This window comes from Fistularia commersonii, chromosome 4 (assembly GCF_037954325.1).
Source record: "Fistularia commersonii isolate RoL2024-O1a breed Wild chromosome 4, RoL_Fcom_v1.0, whole genome shotgun sequence".
In the NCBI taxonomy this organism is placed as follows: Eukaryota; Metazoa; Chordata; class Actinopteri; order Syngnathiformes; family Fistulariidae; genus Fistularia; species Fistularia commersonii.
Window position 1 is genome coordinate 18,692,670 of NC_141287.1, and position 18,623 is coordinate 18,711,292.

The 18,623-nt window shown below is 41.1% G+C and overlaps 3 protein-coding genes across 4 annotated transcripts; 1 reads left to right on the forward strand and 2 right to left on the reverse strand.

Annotated features, from left to right (window-relative positions):
* Window positions 1–477: 477 nt before the first annotated feature.
* On the forward strand, window positions 478–11,513 carry fastkd1 (FAST kinase domains 1). Of its 2 annotated transcripts, XM_086145785.1 has the most exons (14): window positions 478–1,254; window positions 1,348–1,416; window positions 2,350–2,475; window positions 2,568–2,966; window positions 3,063–3,173; window positions 4,575–4,706; window positions 4,783–5,269; window positions 6,515–6,629; window positions 6,700–6,828; window positions 6,913–7,044; window positions 8,160–8,273; window positions 9,142–9,286; window positions 9,379–9,493; window positions 9,599–11,513. In XM_086145785.1, exons 1-14 carry the CDS (start codon window positions 920–922, stop codon window positions 9,692–9,694), a joined length of 2,505 nt encoding a protein of 834 aa, XP_086001911.1. In that variant the 5' UTR covers window positions 478–919; the 3' UTR covers window positions 9,695–11,513. The 2 variants fall into 2 exon arrangements, with proteins under 2 accessions (XP_086001911.1, XP_086001912.1); XM_086145786.1 differs by lacking the exon at window positions 478–1,254 and having other exon boundaries at window positions 1,357–1,416; window positions 2,399–2,475.
* Window positions 8,532–13,342, reverse strand: klhl41a (kelch-like family member 41a). Its single transcript, XM_086145787.1, has 6 exons — window positions 12,191–13,342; window positions 11,759–11,916; window positions 11,564–11,671; window positions 11,281–11,466; window positions 10,494–10,640; window positions 8,532–10,397 (listed from the first exon to the last, which is right to left on the reverse strand). Exons 1-6 carry the CDS (start codon window positions 13,268–13,270, stop codon window positions 10,286–10,288), a joined length of 1,791 nt encoding a protein of 596 aa, XP_086001913.1. The 5' UTR covers window positions 13,271–13,342; the 3' UTR covers window positions 8,532–10,285.
* A 1,030-nt stretch (window positions 13,343–14,372) lies between these two features.
* bbs5 (Bardet-Biedl syndrome 5) lies at window positions 14,373–18,261 on the reverse strand. The gene is made up of 12 exons (XM_086145788.1): window positions 18,108–18,261; window positions 17,701–17,783; window positions 17,537–17,602; window positions 16,970–17,019; window positions 16,531–16,658; window positions 16,305–16,440; window positions 15,985–16,080; window positions 15,708–15,770; window positions 15,453–15,587; window positions 14,998–15,081; window positions 14,779–14,802; window positions 14,373–14,672 (listed from the first exon to the last, which is right to left on the reverse strand). The coding sequence occupies exons 1-12, from the start codon at window positions 18,167–18,169 to the stop codon at window positions 14,571–14,573; spliced, it is 1,029 nt and encodes a 342-aa protein (XP_086001914.1). The 5' UTR covers window positions 18,170–18,261; the 3' UTR covers window positions 14,373–14,570.
* Between the last annotated feature and the right edge of the window lie 362 nt (window positions 18,262–18,623).

An 18,623-nucleotide genomic window follows, 5' to 3' on the forward strand; every position in this document is an offset into this window, starting at 1 on the left:
TGCGATCTTAACATTGTGTTAAGGGTCAAAAATTACCCATAAGACAATCTTTGTACCCTACTGGTGTACAGCCCACATGGAAACATAAACAAAAAAGGAGTATCACTTTTTCTTATTATGGGGTCTCTTTAGGAAAAGTCATAAAATTTCAAGCTGGAAAAAAATAGGTTAAGGTGTTTTTTCTACAGCTAAACATGGTAGTGGGTCACTTTTGACCCGCAAGACAATACAAAGGTTTATACGTTTAATGTTGTTGTGACTTGTAAATCTCTTTTAATCTTAATGATGACTAAAATATTACATTGTTGCTTGAATGTCAATGCAAATACATTTTAATGCATACCACTGTTGTCATTTTTCTTAAATTGATATCTTAAATTGAATAAATAAACTGAATTTGGAGCTGGTGCCTTCGCCTGTAAGACAAAACTACGGGCATCAATAACCCGGAAGCTACTGCGTCACCGGGTACGGAAGTGACACAATGTAGCACATGCTAGGTGATTTTGACTTTAGCTCAACTAAATTAAAACGCAAACGCACATTTAACAAATCTGTAAACAGTCATTTTTAACTAAAAGTTCGGCCGAAAAGGAGGATTTGCGATCGTCCGTTATTTTTGGTGATTTATTTATTTTTTTTGCATCCACGTGTGTTACTGTCACCCGTTATCAAACCAAACTTCAGGGGAGCACAAGAATCCCAACGGGTCTGGATTCTGAACCAGACCGTTGATCCAGATCCAGGGTGTCTGGCCTGACGCTTTTGATTATGAGGCCTTATTCTGCCTATTCTCTTCATTTTAAGGCTCATCCTAGTCTTCCAGATTGTGGACGGGATGCCTGTACGTCAGTTTGACATTGAGGTGAACATCATGTTGGTCCAATGAGGAAACAAGTCCAAGCTTGCATTTGAGGAGATGATACGTCTCAGGGCTGCAGGTTCCTGCCTGCGAAGGCTCCTTCATGGAGTCCCGGTGAACAGAGATCTGGTCCTGGAGCAGCTGCGGGTTTGCTCTGCCGAAGAGCAAGTGTTTGACGTGGTGGGGAAGAACAAGGCCAAGCTCAGTGTGGACCATGTCAGCTTTGCTGTGATGATGCTCTGGCAGTTTCAGAAAGAGAAGCCGCAGTTGCTCAGAACCGTAGAGCTCATCAAGAGTCACCCCCAGTTCCTGACCCTCCGGGTCCTGGCTGAGAATAAAATCGCTCTCATGGATGACTTTGTTTTGGTTGACATGCTCTACAGATTCCTCAGGTGATTTTTAAGAAACGTGAACTGTCGGCCTGTTGAAATGGTGAATTTGAAATCCAAACAAATACAGATGATGTGCTTTTTTTTGTCTTACAGGCTGAGTGTGGATCCACACGACTCTCTTGTCCAGCAGTTGGTTTCTGAAGCCTGGCAGAGGGTGGACAGGTATGAGGGACTCCTTACATTCATAGATAATTCAGCCTTTTTACAGGACTTAACAACAAACATGATGGGTTTATACTCTAGCATTCACAGCAAAGCTAAAGCGACCCTTGTACTTTGAAAACATTTGGAAAAGACTCATGGGAAATGATCATCTCACACCTAGTCAAACATAAAAACAAGTTTTTAGCCACTGCCTAGTCTCTCATAGACTGAGATTTTACAAAGACTGGGAATACAGGGTGACTAGTTACAAGACTACAACTAGATTCTTTCAGCATTTTTTTTTTCCACCATGCAATATTTTCAAGAGGTATTTTGCAGAGCCTCTGCTATTTCAGTCCATCGCTTTTCCTTATCCGCTCGATCCGAGAGTTGACATCGTACCATCCGCTCTTCTTTCTGGATAATCTGTGCCGATCGGGACGTCCTTCGCCGTTCCCTTTCATCCGTACCGCCAACAAGTGCTGCCCCTTCCGCCAAAACCGTTCTGGTGATTATTTGTCAACCAGGTTTCGTTCTACCAGAGCTCATCTATTGGTTGTTGATTGTGTTACGACTCCTTAAAGACCGAAAGACTTGAGATAATATCGTAAGCCCAAGAGATTTAAAAAGCTCAGATTACCACATTATGACCAAGATGACAGGAGCGCGCTGTGACTCCTGTAAATCTCCTAAAATTTCCCTCCGATTGTGAGTTTTCAGTCTGCACTTAATGTCTGTATTCTGGATTTACTCCAAGTGAAATAGAAAATGAAGGAACAAATTAATTTGGAAGACAAAAATAGGGAGATAAACACAAATGTGTTACACTGTAAGAACCATTTAAGTGCATGTTGAGTCGCGCGATAAATCAATGACAAAACCGGCTTTCCGTTTCCTGTTCACAGAAGTTAACAATTTTAAAACCAAGTATTCCCGACAATTTCCCCTCAGACTCCCATTGGTATCTCTATCCAAGTTTGCCATCTGTTTAACCGATCAGCATCTTCAAAACAGTCCTCTGATGGGCCGCATCGCCAGCCTTGTGGATCAGAAGTTATCGTCCATCGACGATGCCAGGTCAGGTTTGGCCCCTTTTTTGATTTCGGTATTTATCATTCAAGTGGAAGCGGTTGTGTATTTTAACCCGAACGGAGCCCCTGTCTTTCCAGGATCTTGACTACATTACTGATCAGCATTTCATCCCTGGTATCCCCGCGTCTCCGGGACGCCCTCGTCGCCAGGGCCGACCACCTCCTGGACACCATGGATCCCTCCAATTACAACAGCGCTCGTAGGGTGGTGCAGTTCCTGCGCAACATCAAATACAGCCACCGCCCTCTGCTGGAGAAGTGCAACCAGATCCTGTTGCACAACATCCCGAGGCTGGACGCGGAAAACATAGGCATCGTCATCGGGCTTTATCAGTCCCTGCAGTTTAACAACAGCGACTTCAGGCTGGCTGTTAAACTACGGCTAACGGAGCTGATTGACTCAAGCACCGACCCTTTCTCCTTCACCAAACTGTTCGTGGCTCTGGCTCCCATAGCCAGTCCAGAGACCAGAGACGGGTAAGTCGGACACACAGGATCGGAAATCGAAATTTGCGCGGCGAGGTTTAGTCTTTCATTTTTTTTTTTTTTTCCCTTTTTTTTTTTTTTTTTTAGACTGGAGAACACGGCCCTGCTGTTGGCCGATGAGCTGAACGCGCAGCAGGCCCTGGCTGTGGCCGAAGCCCTCGAAGAGATTCAGAGCAGGAACCTCAGCTTGATGACCAAGTGAGTTTACGTCGCCGTACTGAAGCGTCATTTCTGTTTCGTTCCTGTGCATTTTAATACAATAACCGCATCCTGTTATATTCAATTATGGAATGCCCAAGTTGTACTTTGCAGTACTGCAACCTCTCTGAGTATTAACACACTTTTTATTTCGAGCGATCGAAAAAAGCATAGTCAAAACATACACTAGAACCTCAGCTGACGATTTTAATTCGTTCTTTGACTCTGTTTGCGAACCGGATCAATTTGTCTCATTGAAATCAATGTAAATCCAGTTGATCCGCTCTCCTAAAAAACATACTGTACATTATTGTAACTTTTTTTTATGGGTTTATTTGTGAAACAACAAAGAAAGGAATTTAAGTTGACCTGAATTATTGCTGTGTTCCTGGTGCTTGTTCTCTTCTCCTCTCTTTATAAAGGATACATTATAGAATCAGAATATAGAATCAAAAATAATTTTATTTGTCCCCGAGGGGCAATTCGGGGGCATATGGGGTAGCAGCATCAAACAATAAAATTAGAATAAAAAAAACAACAAAAAACCATGTGTATATATCATTATCTTTACTTGTGTATATATATATATATATATATATATGTGTGTGTATGTGTATGTGTATATGTATCTATATGTGTGTGTGTGGTGTGTGAACATGTATGTACTTAAGACCTTAAAACACTTCATAGCCTTGACTTTGACACTTTATAGTTTTATTTGTATTTCTTATTCTCCCCCCCCTTTTTTTTTTTTTTTTTTTACTGTTTATACAATTTCCTACTATTATTTATTATTGTTATGTTTTGCTTGAAACTCTGGCACAACAATTTCCTTCGGGATAAATACAGTTGTTCTTATTCTTATTCTTATCATTCTTATTCTTAAACATATGTATGCAAATGTAATAATAATGATTTATCCTTTATGATTTATATGTATGTACATACGTGTGTGTGTGTGTGTGTGTGTGTCGTGGTTGATTTAGCCATATCGTAGTGCTCAGCGAGATCTGTAACATAAACACCGCTCTCAGGTTCCTTCCTCAAATCTACTGTAAGGCTTAATTTCTTACCACCATTACCACTAGCACTATTAACTAATTTAGGAGCCATAACAAGGGCTAGCTAACTGAAAAACAGCACAAAAAGGATATTATAACAGAAGAACACGATGATGAACGATGTAACCAACGCACGAGTGTCGCTACGCTACAACTCCACAATGTGGAAAGCTCACGAGTGCGTGAGTTTACGCACTGACGGTTGTTCGCGGTTCGATTGAAGATTCGATCAGAAACTCTGTTCGCGGGCCGATCCGTTCGTGAGTAGGGGCGTTTTTTTAATCCTAGGTTCTGCCGAACATGTTCCAAGATTGGTAGTTTTTACCTGATTGTTTTTCAGAATTGCATCGGTGATCCAAAGGAACCTCCATGTCTACAAACCAGTGGAGGTTGCCAGAATCACACAAGCCCTTTTTCTGTTGCACTATCAGAACCCCGAACTCTTCACCAAGCTCAGAAACATTTTGGTCAAGTAAGACTTATTGTGAACAAATAATATATATATTTTTTTGCTTTTGAATGTTGAAATGAATAGTATTGTCTTTTAGTTTTTTACAGAACAGCGTCTTTCCCTATGAAGTGACCATGCTGACCCGCGTCCTGTCCCTGCTGCCGTGCCCGCGGCTGGAGGACGGCGTGATCCAACGGGTGGAATCGGTCGTCACCCAGTGCAACCTCAACGACCTGAGCACCATTTCGCTGGCCGTCGCCAAGTGGGCGCGCAACGACCCCTCCTACCGTCACAACGCCCCCAGCAAGTACGTCGGTCTGCTCAAATCCCTGAACCAGTGCGGCCACGAGAGGCTTCAGAAGGCCGACCGGCTCGACCTGACGCTCGAGGAGCTCAAGTACATCTCCGGGGAGTGGTTCGAGGAAATGCTGCTGGAGGAGACGATGGTCACCCTGCGGAGGATGGCGGACCAGATCAACTACTCAAACGTGCCGGATCTGGCCCTTTTCCTAACCAGGATCAATCACCTCTGCCCTCCCCTGATGGACCGAATAGCCAGCGTGGCTATTAAAGACATTGACAAGGTTATTGGAGGGCCGTTTTTACGATTTAGTGACACCTAGTGGCGACATCGCAAATTACAAGCAGATAAATCCCCTCTCTTCTCCAAGCTTGCAATGAGATCCTACAGTGGCTTTCAGGTGCTGCTAGAACACATGTATGACTGCATATTTTAAAAACCCATTCCACACGTGTCACTGATAATTGCTAATCCGAGCTATCCGGTCGAGGGCAATGACCATATGTTTTCCACATGGCCGTAATTAGCCCAACAGATGGCGGTTGCTTATTTAGCCGTGATCGCCGATGTTTGCTGAGCGCACCTTGTGTTGCTTATTATACGAAAAAGTCTCATCGGCGAACGGAGAAACTGCCATGGTCGCAAAATGAAAAGGAATGCCCTCTTATTATAATCCCGTTGGAAGTCCTGCGCAATTTGCGAGACCGATTGGGAGGTATCTGGGTGCGGCTCGCTCAGTTCACCCGGCTGCACATCTCTGTTTGTCCGGAAGACGGTTAATCTTTTACTGAAGACACAGTCAGTTGGAAATATCGAGAAAAATTACAAGAAAACACACACAAAAAAAAAAAAATCACCCAAAAACTAACCAGCATCGGAGCCTAGAATTAACCAATAAGTCAAACCGTTACAAATAATTATAGTGATTACCTATGTTATTATATACTGCTCAAACAAATAAAGGGAACAGTTAGCGCATGAGGTAGAGCAGTTGTCGATGGAACTGAACATTTGACTGAACATTTGATTTCCATTGATCATTTTAGTGTGATTTTGTTGTCAACACATTCAACTATGTAAAGAACAAAGTATTTAACAAGATTATTTCATTCATTCAGATCTAGGATGAGCTATTTAAGTGTTCCCTTAATTGTTTTGAGCAGTGTATTATATAATATGATATAATTGATACATATGATATATAATATATGATATATATTATCATGTATTATAACAACCGGGCCAACATTTCTATAGTCACTTGCATGTTTTTTTTAAAAAAACGTATAAACACAGAATAACATTTTTCCACTGAGAATTTGTGTTCTAGAGATTTGTTTAGGGTAGCAAAAAAAAAAAAAAAAAGCAAATGCTTACTTTTACTTTGTGTCATTTTACACAAGAAAATCCTATTTATCTTCCATTTCCTTGGTGCAAATAGATCTCCCACAATCTTTTACACCGTTACAACATTTTCAGTGAAAAATGCAAAGGATACTAAGTGCATTTCTCTTCTTGCACTTTTAAGATTCATCATTCAGCGACGTACGCCACCCTCCTCCCCTTCACGGTGCTGAATTACGATCCCGTCTGCGCAGACGCGTTGTACGACGTTTGTATACGCCGCTTTACTCCGCATATAAGTAAGTAGGCGTTTCAGTCCCCGTCCTCTTCGTCTCGACTTGACTCTCACGCCTTTCTCCGTGTCCGTAGGCTCCTTCGACCCGCATCTCCTCGTCCTCCTGGCTTACTCCCTGGCCATGGCTGACCGTTTCCCAGAGGAGCTCATCAGAGAAATCTTCAACATCGATTTTCTGGGGAAACTGGACGGCCAGCTGGAAAGTACGTCCGGAAAAAAAAGCGGGACGTCGTTACTTTTACGCCGTTCGCGCATCGTGATGACGAAACAAACTCGTATCTCCCCAGTGCTGCCCAACGCCCTCAACATGCGAACCCGACTGCGCCTCATGGAACTGAACCGGGCCGTGTGTCTCGAGTGTCCCGAATTCCAGGTCCCGTGGTTTCACGAGCGCTACTGCCATCACCTGCAAAAGAAAGGTAAAGACATTATACGGAGATTGGAGCGGAGCGGGGGCTCTTCAAGATTGAAGAGTGTAAAAAAAAAACAAAAACGCTGTCATAATATTTAACACATAATATGTGATTAAGGCAATGCATGCAAGGAAATTCTGGCTTCAGATGAACTGCAAAAGAGACCGACAAAAACGGCAGAGAATACGACAACACACATCAGGGAGACGGATTAAGCTACTCATACGTTAGGAGACTTTGAAAAGTTTTTCTGTTTCTAGTTTTTTGGCGCTCATCTATTGTTTGTTGATTGGGTTTTGTCAAAGAGCTAGAAAAAGGAAAAAAAAAAAAAACATGTACATCTGCTGCCCAGTTAGGGATGGGTTCTGGATCAAAAAAGTTGACAGAATTTTGAAAAAATAAATAAATGGAAAAAAAAAATGCAAACCAAAAGTGCTGCAAAATAAATTAATTTTACATAAGATACACAAAATGTATTCTAGCATGATGTTTCAAGCAAAAATAGACTCTTCCTCAGAGCCTGTTCCACAGGTATGTGTTGACATGGTACGCATCTGAGGAAGAGCCTATGTTTTTTGTAAATGTAAAATAAATTATCTTCATTTTTGGAGCACTTTTGGTGCAGTATTTTTTTTTCAAACCTCTTTTCTGTTGATTGTGTTTCATCACTGTAAAGACTGACAGACTTGTAATAATATCAAAAACATTTAATATTGACTAGGAGAAGAATTACTAGATGTGACTCTGGTAAAATATCCTTCCAACTAATTTAAGTAAATAATTGATCCTTACTAAGAAGAAGAAACACTAACTATTATGAATCAATCGTTTCTGAAGTTCTTGTGAAAAAACGTTTTCTTCTCAAATGACATTTAAATACAGTCCTTGGATCCATTAGTGTCCTTTTGATTTTTTTATTCATTCAGCGAAAAGACACGTCCGACTCATGGATTTCCTGTGTGATTTTTAAACCGCAAATATTCAGACGTTCTACTGATGTCACTTGTATCCCGTTCTTTGCATTTTTTATTTAATTTAATTCAGGCAATTTTACTGCATGGCCTCCCTTTTAATTGTGATTTATAAAGTGGTTGTTTAATCTTATGTTTTTTCTTTTCCAGGAAATGGTTCTATCACCCCAGTGCAGCAGCAGATCCATAAAATGCTGGGGGAGGTTCTCGGTGGTATAAACTACGTGCGGGTTGCAGTCGTCACTCCGTATTTTTACACCGTAGGTCAGTAAGTTCAAGTTACAAATAGCATTCTTGTCACTTTTTGTCACTCATTTTTCAAACAAGAAAATAAAGAGCCTGCACATAGAAACGGCGGCGCGAGCCATCCTCGTGCAAACATCAAAATCTTTTATTCTAGTGCAGGGTCATATCCGCCCCACTTTTCTTTTTTAACTATTTTCTTTGAATATTTTAATTAAGTATTTTCTATCAATACTGAAATGAAAAAAAATAGAAATAAAATGCCCAAATATGTAAATATTCAAATTGCAATTTTCATTTCACTTTATTACATTACATTTAGCAGACGCTTTTATCCAAAGCGACTTACAATAGAGGACATAGGGATTGCAAATGCACTTGCAAATACACGATGCACAGGAAATATACAGAACAGTAAGCTTGGGTTAGTGAGTTTTTTTTTTTTTTTTTGACAAGACATACACAAATGTACACACACACACACACACACTGCATAGCCTAACTTGCTGCCTAACCTGATCTGGGGCATCAGCGCAGTAAAAAGTCCTGAAAGAGAACAGTTTTTACCTGTTTCTTGAAGGTTGAGAGAGATGATGCTAGTCTTGTTGCTTCTGGAAGTTTGTTCCACCACTGAGGTAGGAGAACTTAGAACAGTTTTGCTTGAGATCGCTTAGAGCGAGCAAAAGGTACTGCTAGTAGGTTTGTATTAGGGGAACGCAGCTCTCTGCCGGGAGCATAAGGTCTTATCACTTTATGATTTTCATCATAAAAAATTAAATAAGAAATGTGTCTCACCGGCCAAAATAATTACCCACCCCTGTTCTCGAGGTAGCCTACCAATTCTTTGTCATTCCATCATCTTGATTATAAATGTTTTTTTTGTCCGTAGATTTTGAATGCACACTGGACAAGCGCCTCCAGCCGATGCCTTACAGCGAGCCGAGCGCTCTGCAGATCCCTGACGGAGGGACGCTCCGCTGGGGAGCCAGTTCGCTCGAGACCGCCGAGAATGAGCTTCATCCCGGAGCGCAACGGTAAGGACACACACACACACACACACACATATAACCCGGTTGTAAACGTGAAAGAAACCGTCCCGAAACACCGGTTCTTCTTTGTCAAACAGCATCGCCGTGGAATTCCTCGATGCAAAATCGTTTTGCAAAAACTCCCCCCACGTTAAAGGCGAAGCCCAGATGAGAAAAAGACACCTCGAGATTCTGGGATACCGCGTCGTCCAGGTGAGGGAGCGCGTCCTCTCGACGCGGCAGCGATCTTTGCAACGATAGAGAATTCGAGGAAAACAAATCCAAAATGCTGAAATTCTTTGCGTCTGTGTCTAATAGGTCCCTCACTTCGAATGGAACTCTATGGAACTTTCCACACAGGCAGCGTGGAAGGAGTATCTGAGAAAGAAAATATTTCAAGAGCTTTCTCCCTGAAACGAAATAGAAACGTTACACTCAACGCTGAAGCCTGAGACTTTGTTTTTATGAATTCAACGCAAACTTACTGAAAAGTAAATTATCTCTCAACAAGTGCTCCTTAGGATTAATCATGCGAAGTCCGATTGTCTGTTATGTACTTTATATTAAATGACAGTTTTTGTAAAAAAGAAAAAAAAAAAAGCGTTTCTATCTTGTGCTTATGTTGAATTAAATGTGAAATGTGTATATTGTAGTTCTTTTTTTTTTTTTTCTGCACTTTAAGTTCTGCCTCAAGACGCACAAAAGGCCCTGTATGTGTGTAGTGGGGTAATATTTTAATACTAAAGTGAAGATACCATTTACAAGTTGTTTTTTGTTTTTTTTTTTACATCCAAAATAATATAAGAAAGCTTCGGTCGCGATCACAGAACACATTAAAGAGGACAAGTGCGTTACATTTTCAACATCGGAGACTCGTAAGAAAAAAGCAAATTGAATGCAAATTGCAGTTTATAAAGTCGTCCAGATTAAAACGTCACATGATGTTCCCGATCTGCAGCAGGAAGCCGCACAAGGTTTTTTTTTTTTTTGTTTTGTTGTAGTTGGTCACAGTTTGGGCATCCGTGCTGCGTTCAGGCGCATGGAGGCGCAGGAGGCTCCGGCTGCATAGCGCATCTCCCTTATTATCCCAGTCCACTCTTTCTTGTCATCCTCATACCTGGAAGTGAAGGGACAACATGCAAGGTTGACAAAAACCACGACATGTAATATACAAGCTATTTAGCCAGAAATATAGATTAATAAATGCACGTACTGCCAAATGTCAATGACTTCCTGCGGCACGCACTCTTTGTCCTCGTTCTCCACCATAGCAAAACCACCCACAGCGTACAAAGTTCCTCCACAGCTGACCAGGTTGACTGAACTCCTCTCCTGGGGAAACTCTGTGAACGGTGACCACCTGCAACACGGCCGTCCGACCACGCAAAACTTATTTTCATCCAGGATTAAAACATTAACATTAGTGCTCCCAAAAGTTGTTGAAAGAAATCTATACTGCTCAAAAAAATAAAGGGGACACTTGAACAACACAATGTAACTCCAAGTCAATCACACTTCTGTGAAATCATAGTGTCCACTCAGGAAGCAACACAGATTCATTTTGACCTGTTTTAAGGACATTACATCAAAGTTGGATCAGCCTGGAGTTTGTTTTTACACTTTAATTTTGAGTGTGATTCCTCATCCAGACCTCCATGGGTTGATACAATTGATTTCCATTGATCATTTTTGTGGGATTTTGTTGTCAGCACATTCAACTGTGTAAAGAGCAAAGTATTTCATAAGAATATTTCATTCACTTAGATCTAGGATGTGTTTTTTAAGTGTTCCCTTTATTTTTTTTGAGCAGTGTATTTCTCTATATCTTGGAGGTTATAGCAACCAAACACTTTGGCGGGAATAAAATAAGTTCCTATGCATAATGATTCTAAAAAAATCTGAATTATTTTGGAAGTGTTTGAATATCAATATCAAGAAAAGTAGGGAATTTTATAATTTGAGAAAGTTCTGAACGTATCGCAAAAATAAGAAGCGTATACTTGTTGGTTGTGAAGTCGTAGGCTTCGCAGGTGGCGGTGAGGCCTTCTTCGCTGACTCCCCCCGCAACAATAATCCTCCCTTTGTGAATGACGGCCCCAAACATTGATCTGGGGGTTTTCATGGCAGCCACCTCCTTCCACTCCGATCTCTTGTGGTTGTACGCGAACATCTTATTGCTGGCTTTACTTCACCAGCAAAAAAAAAAAAAAAAAAAAAAATCAGAAAGGTTTAACATGACGTGGCTCTTAGTCGAATTAAGAGAATAGGAAGGGGGAAACTTACTTTTCATCTGTTTTTCCTCCCATACAGTACACCAGCCCGTTTTCGGAGACCACGCAGTGGCCATGGATTTTCAAGGGCAGCTTTTTCGATTCGCTCCATTTCATTTTCCTGAAAGGGCGGATAATGTGAAACAGAGCGTGAACCCGGAGCTTTCTGTTAAAAGCCCGATTCCAGTTTTTCGAACGCGGCGCTTACTCGGTGTCGTAGCAAAAAACGGTGTCGTGAGACTCGTTGGACTGAAGATCTTTCCCCGCCACGGCGAAGATGAGCTTGTCAAATTCCCCGAGAGCAAAGAGACACCTGGGGGAAGGCATGGGGGGCAAAGCGAGCCAGTCGGCGGCAAGACTGTCCAACTGGGAGACAAAAGTTTGGGGAACCAAGAGTACAACGTGAACACATTTTTATTTTTATTCTCTAACTAAAAATCCAACTTTTATAAGCATCCGTTTATTGACGTCACACTTTTTTGGATGTTGGTCCAAGCCCGGCACACGGCAAATATTGGTCAATATGAAAAATGAAGTTGTAGGAAAAGGATGGAATTCAGCGATAGGGTCAAGAAGGTATTACTCCTCTTATTTCAGAAATAAATAATATACATGTAATCTAGCAGCTTGTTTTTTGTACCTGGTAGAAGTAACACTGCAATGGATTTTCTTTGTTGTCGTCGTCCACGAACAGTCCTCCCAACACATAGAGGTTGTTCTTCTTGGACACCAGACTGACATGGTTCCGTGGGATTTGTTCCGCCATCGCGGCCAGAAAACACTCATTCTCCAGACCATCGTAAGCCACGGCGGCCGTGTCGTTGATCATCACCACCATATCTTTGACGTACATGCCAAGGCGACGGGTGTCGTTCAGAAAACCCGGCAGTTTGGCCTCTTCGCCCTCCTCGTTTCCTTTTTTCTTCTCGGGCAACTTCCCCGCGAAGGCTTCCTTGACGACCTTCACTTTTTTGAACACCTCCGGATCTGCCTTGATGAGGTCATCTTTTTCCACTTTTTCCTTGAAGTATTTCTCCGGGAGTAAGCGGAAACGAATGCAGTCAAAGGCCTCCCCTAAGGATTTCACGCGTTTCTCTTTGTCCTTCCTGATCCACTTCATCAGCACCTCAAACACGACCTCCTCTTTTTCGACATTCAGCGCATCCGCTCCGATGATGGCGAAGAGTTCGTGAGGAGCGAGTTCCAAGAGATCGTCGTCCTTGACCACTGTCTCGAAACGATCTGCGATGAAATCCCGAGCCGAGACTGCCAGTCTGGGACAGTTCAGCATCAGTCCCAGCCTGTAGATGGCCAGGCAGTTTTTCTTCGTGAGCTTCTTCTGGAGAAAATTCACGCACACCGTGAACACCGAGGGGATCTGGAAGCGATTGGCGACGGCCAAGATGTCCTGCACGTTGTCGTCGTTGATGTCGATTTCTGCCGAGTACATGTAGTTCACGATCAATTCCATGACTACGGGGTCCAGATTCTCCAAAACGACGTCCTTTTTGTCGATTTCCACGCCGTCCTCAGAGAAGAAGAGCTCCCGGAAATAAGGACTGCAGGCCGCCAGGATGAGCCGGTGGCAGGGGATGCTTCTGTCTCCCACTTTAAGGATACAGTCAATTAATTTATTCTCATTCAGAAGCTCTTTGAGTCCATCTTGGAGCAATGTGCTCTGAAACAGACGGAGATCTTCCTTAAGGCTTTGGGCGTCCATTGTGTTACCACAGGAAGTAACGCGCAACTGACCGAGCTAGAGAAGACAAGAGTGCTTTAACAGTCAGGCTTGAAGCCGGGTCAATATAACTGTGCCCCTCTAAATATAGCCAACCATCCCATCCAGGAAGAATTCAGGTTAGCCAAAATCGGAGTACTTGCACAGCTGTCACAGAGTAAAAACAACTGCGGGGCCTTGTCACACGGGTGATTAGCAACAGTATTGTTGACAACCTCACAGAAATAAACTGTGATCTTTAGTTTTCCTCCTGCCTGTGTAACAGATGCGACACTGGTAGTTTCACACAAAAAAGGTAAAATGCAGAGACACAAAACACACATTTTAGGACCCGGCTGGTTCTCATTGTTCACAGCCGTTGTTGGAATTTTACGAATTCTCATATAGTGCGAGGGAAGGGAACCACAGATCTTTCACATCCGGATCCCTAAAGTGAAGGCTCCAGAGGACGTGATCCCCCTCATCCCTCTTTGTCCACGGAGTATAAAATATTGCGCGCATATTACATTTCATTACATTACATTACATTGCATTTGGCAGACGCTTTTATCCAAAGCGACTTACAATACACCAAAGGTACATCCAAATTTGAACTTTGATCTACTTTCAAAATCATCTGTATTTAGACGTAAACCCATGGAGGTTTATTTCTCATTCTTTTTTAAATTTCTCAATGAATGTGTCAACTTTGGATCACTTCTCAACATCACTTCACAGGATGTCCGGCAAACCGCTGCGGTCATGACCTAAACTTTGGTAACTTGTGTTGCAGAAAGACACGCAAGGTGATTCACAACATACTGGAAGTACTGACCAGTCCCTCCCAGAGTGACGGGGTATTTGTGTGTAAGCGCACTGAAAGAGGAACTGCTCAGCGAGCAGACGGGCTCAGAGGACAGCTGCTGCAAAGCTCTTTCGTCTGTTTGAACATTTTTACGATACCTCAGCGCGGCGTGCAGTTTCGTTTTTCAGCCAAGGTTAATATTTTCCTCTTAGATACAGAACAAACCTGTTCATACCATAGGTGAGCTGCCACTTCTGCAAAAGCGTTGATATAAATAAATCAAGAACAATGTCTCTGATAACTTTTTTAAAAGCTATAATTTAAGTTACATTCATGATAAAGTTCATTTTACACAAACCCCAACACAACAGATATCTTATGATAATTTTCTATTACTGGAATACAAACCATATTAAATAAATGCATTCTTCAGCTTAGCCAGATCTATGTATACATTTACATATCTACATTAAGATTACTTAAATGTTTCGAGCCATTTCAGCCCATAACTTCCCAGAGTCCTTGCAGGGTGAAGCCCTCCTTCAGCTTTTCAATGGCGAGGCCCAGCTCCTCCGAAAAAACTGGCTCACGATCTTGTTGCTTTGGATGGAAAATGGAAAATACCTTGTATGTGTCCACAGACTGTAAGGCACAGCATACTTTCCGAATATTTGGCATGGAGTTAACGTGTGTTGATAAGCTTTACCTTGTTGCCGTCGGCAAAGTAGGCCTGTGGGCAGGAGACGGTTGATTAATTTCATAGAAATAACCACAGCGGACTGAGTGCAATGTTATTGTTGTCTGATGAGCATCATGGGTACTAAGCAACACAAATTCATGTTGGTTGGCCATGTTGAAGGCTATTCGCTAACAGCTATTCTAAGAGTCTGAAATAGAAACCACTGACTCCCAGAGGAGTACTCACGGTGAAAGCATCTGTCTGCTCATCAGGCTCAATTTCCACATCATCCGGGGGCTGATCCACAGTCAGCTCCTCCAACGGCTGTGGCTGTCGTTTTTAGGGAAAAAAACACCATGAAAATGTGATCTGAGCTTTGAACTTGTCCAGTATTTCAGAAACATATACGATCAAAAAATGAGTATTGGGAATGCTTTAAGTTAGAAAATATTATAGAACCAGGTTTAATGGAAAAAATAGGAATTTCTGATTCATTCCTTTTTCAACCCCAGGTGTATTATCTACTCTGTATATTCCCTATACATTTGCTTCTTTTAGTTTCATCATATCATTAATTTTCATGTGGAATTTCTATTTGTTCTATCAGATGTTCTATCTGATAGAATTTTAAACATTTCAATGTTTAGGATTCCTGATTAAGAACTACATGAGTAAGCAGAATAAGTGGCATAACTTCTTGCCTTTTCTTCCATTTCGTAGTCCACTCCAAAGATGGGATTGGCCGAGTAAACTTTATGCAGTGAATTGATTTCTTTAAGCGCATCTTGAAGTTTATCCACCGGGTCGATCTTAAACCCCAGCACATAGCCTCCACTCTGTCGCCAAAAAAAACAGCAACAAAAAGTATATTAGAATATATAAATTACGTTATAAATACATATTACATTACACCACGACCAAAGATGACAAGCTCAATGTAATCACCACACACCTACCTGGCGAGAGCTTTCTATCACCAGAGCCAAGCCAAACTTGGAGTCTCGTATTCTGATTGACCACTTTTGGGGAGGGAAAATTCAAATTTAGCGGATAAGCACACATTTTAAGTACATCTGTGTTCGGGACAATATTTTCTAAAATGATGGTGAAAGAGCAAAAAAATATCAGAATGAATCTAGCAGCTTTGCATTAGGCTACTTTTGCCACAGGGGTGACACAGCAGGTCAAAAGTAATGACTTGGTTTGTGAGCGTTTTCACGGTTTAGTACGTACAATTTGGAGGTAAGGAATGCTGACGTTAAAGCTCTCGTTCATATTTGCGTGCCACACAATCCTTACATTGGTGATGAAGAAGGTTCCAAGGTTACCCTAACAGAAAGAGAATAAGGGTGTCAGTCATCAATATTAAATCACACCACATTTGAGAGGAATACCAAATGTATAGTTGAACTGTTTGCCTATGAAAGGGCTGCTATTGTCCCAAAAAAAAAAGTTACAGCAGAAAGTATGCACACTTCATTGATTTCAGGAAACTGTAAATGATGTTGGACAATAAAGGCTGTAAAACCGGAACTGATGAAACATTTTAGTACCTGATCACTGGATAAATTCCAAACTCCATTAATTTTATCGTATACTTGTTCCCGGGGCAAGAGTCGCAGCTGCTTATTTTGAATAAGTGCTGCTCGCAGTTTCAGGTCCCTATACATTTTAGAGGTCTCATACGCCCTGTAAGGAAACATATTTTATTTTATAGTACATGAGGACTGCTAAGACTATAATTACAGTGGTGAACATTCTTTAGCTTTGGAAATTTACCTGTGTACAGCAATGACAGAGGTAAAGAGGCGAGGACTTCCTGGAACCACATTTGTGAAAATGAACTCAAATCTTGTGTTGTTGGATTTGGTCAGGATGTAGAGTGCTTCAGTTTGGCCTCTCAATTTCTAGAGAGGAACATTCAATTTGGAAATTTCCATGCATTTTCCTTACATCATCACACTTAAACTGTCGGACGTCAGCAAATATCACCAAAATCGACTTTGTATGTGCATCTTCTTTGTAAACTTATTTCTTTCAAGCTTATAGCGAATGGATTGTGTATCGATAGAAAGAGTATATCAAATATTTACTGATTTAGGAAGTGCCTGAAATTTTAGATGTTAGATGTTGCTTGGTTCTGGGTGAATGTGAAACATGAATAATTCATTTCAAAATAATATTTTAGATGTACACAAGTAAATATAGTTATACTTACTGAGTTTGCTGTTCTTGTTGTTATGTTGATAATGGAGTTGTAACCAACAGCTGAAAAAGAAAAGTATTTGTCAATCATCTTATGCATGCAGTTAAAGATATAGGTATCTTCCAATAATCATGTTATTACTATTTTTTGTGGACATTTAAAACAGATTGAAGCAAACATTTGATTTAATTATCTGCAGATTAGTAAGATACAAAAATGCATGAAGATGAACTTATTCAGCCTGGCGGCCGCTGATGAAAGTGAGCAGTACACGTACGACTGCAACATCAAGTTATACAATTAAATACGTTTCCATTCAAGTTTGAGCATTCTTTCAAATCTTATTCAAGGTATTATCGCTTATCACTGTAAATGTCACTGATGGTGTAAATTCTACAGTTATCATCATTGAAGATATCAAAATCTGAAGCAAAAAATTGATGATATTGGCAAATACTGCAATATTCCCCAAATAGCCGACACAGTAGTGTATACCGATGAACCTATAATTTTAAAAACAAGTATACCAAAAGCTATTTGAAGCATATATCTATACATACACCAAACACTTGGACTCACACAGATTGACTCTTGGCAAGGCCAAAGAATGCCAAATGATTCTCAAGTTAGTCACCAACAGTCGCCCTACAAAGGAAGAAGAAGATATTAAAAGTTATGAATTTTCTACCACTCGAATTACCACGATTTTGTTTTTGTTTTTTTGCAGCGTTGAAGGTAGAAACCTCGATCTCCGTTGTTTCCTTTCGTATCTTCTATCGAGTCCAGGCAATCTATCAGCACTTCTCCCGGCCGCGTTTTCATCTGCCTGCACCAATACACAGGTATTCGAATCATGAAAACGTCACCCGCAAGGGGGGGGTAATTTAAATGTTACGACTGTTAAAAGTGATCGCCATACGAATTAATTTAATAATATAGCATTCCAAAGCTTTATTGTTAATTTGTCAGACATCTCGGACAAACACTTGATGGCGTAGCATCATCTCAGAAGCTAGTTAGCATTCCTAGCATGGCTAACTCGGCGTCTATGCTTGATGGCTTAGCATCATGTCAGAAGCTCGTTAGCATTCCTAGCATAGCTAACTCGGCATCTACACTCGGGGAAAACACACTCGTTTATGTCACTCACTGTGCTGTTATGTCGAATCTAACATCTCTGTCCTCCCAGAGAGCATCCAGAACCGATGCCATGACTGCGACTAGACCTTCCCTGCGGTTTTTAGAATGCTATCGAGATGCCTAGCAGGTAAACTAATCTCTAAAACCCCCTTCTCTGGAGTCATAATCACCATGGTAACAGACGGCAAGCCAGAGAGGACCACACTAGTCTGAGGTGCTGTTCGTCACAGACGATTTTATATATATATATATATATATATATATATATATATATAAAAATCGTCTGTGTATCGTCTGTGTGTATATATATATATATATATATAAAAGTACAAAAACTTATCTGTATGTGGATTGTTTTAGAAAAAGAACGAAAATTATATTGAAACAACAATTGAAAAATAAAATAAAGCAATGTAAATCACACTGTTCCTCACAAGCGGTTTTGTTGCTCACTATACTAAACCACGAAGAAACAAAGCTACAACAATTAGTTTAAGTTTTATTATTAAAACGTACACATCACCTA

Coding starts and splice junctions, on each gene's coding strand:
- fastkd1 (XM_086145785.1), top strand. CDS start 920: ATGATACGTCTCAGGGCTGCAGGTTCCTGCCTGCGAAGGCTCCTTCAT. Junction 2,476..2,567: donor TCGTCCATCGACGATGCCAG/GTCAGGTTTGGC, acceptor CTGTCTTTCCAG/GATCTTGACTACATTACTGA. Junction 9,494..9,598: donor TGGGATACCGCGTCGTCCAG/GTGAGGGAGCGC, acceptor TGTGTCTAATAG/GTCCCTCACTTCGAATGGAA.
- klhl41a (XM_086145787.1), bottom strand. CDS start 13,270: ATGGACGCCCAAAGCCTTAAGGAAGATCTCCGTCTGTTTCAGAGCACA. Junction 11,672..11,758: donor GTTTTTTGCTACGACACCGA/GTAAGCGCCGCG, acceptor CCGCCCTTTCAG/GAAAATGAAATGGAGCGAAT. Junction 10,398..10,493: donor GAAGTCATTGACATTTGGCA/GTACGTGCATTT, acceptor CTTCACTTCCAG/GTATGAGGATGACAAGAAAG.
- bbs5 (XM_086145788.1), bottom strand. CDS start 18,169: ATGGCATCGGTTCTGGATGCTCTCTGGGAGGACAGAGATGTTAGATTC. Junction 16,441..16,530: donor TCTGTCATTGCTGTACACAG/GTAAATTTCCAA, acceptor GTTTCCTTACAG/GGCGTATGAGACCTCTAAAA. Junction 15,588..15,707: donor TGATAGAAAGCTCTCGCCAG/GTAGGTGTGTGG, acceptor TTTTGGCGACAG/AGTGGAGGCTATGTGCTGGG.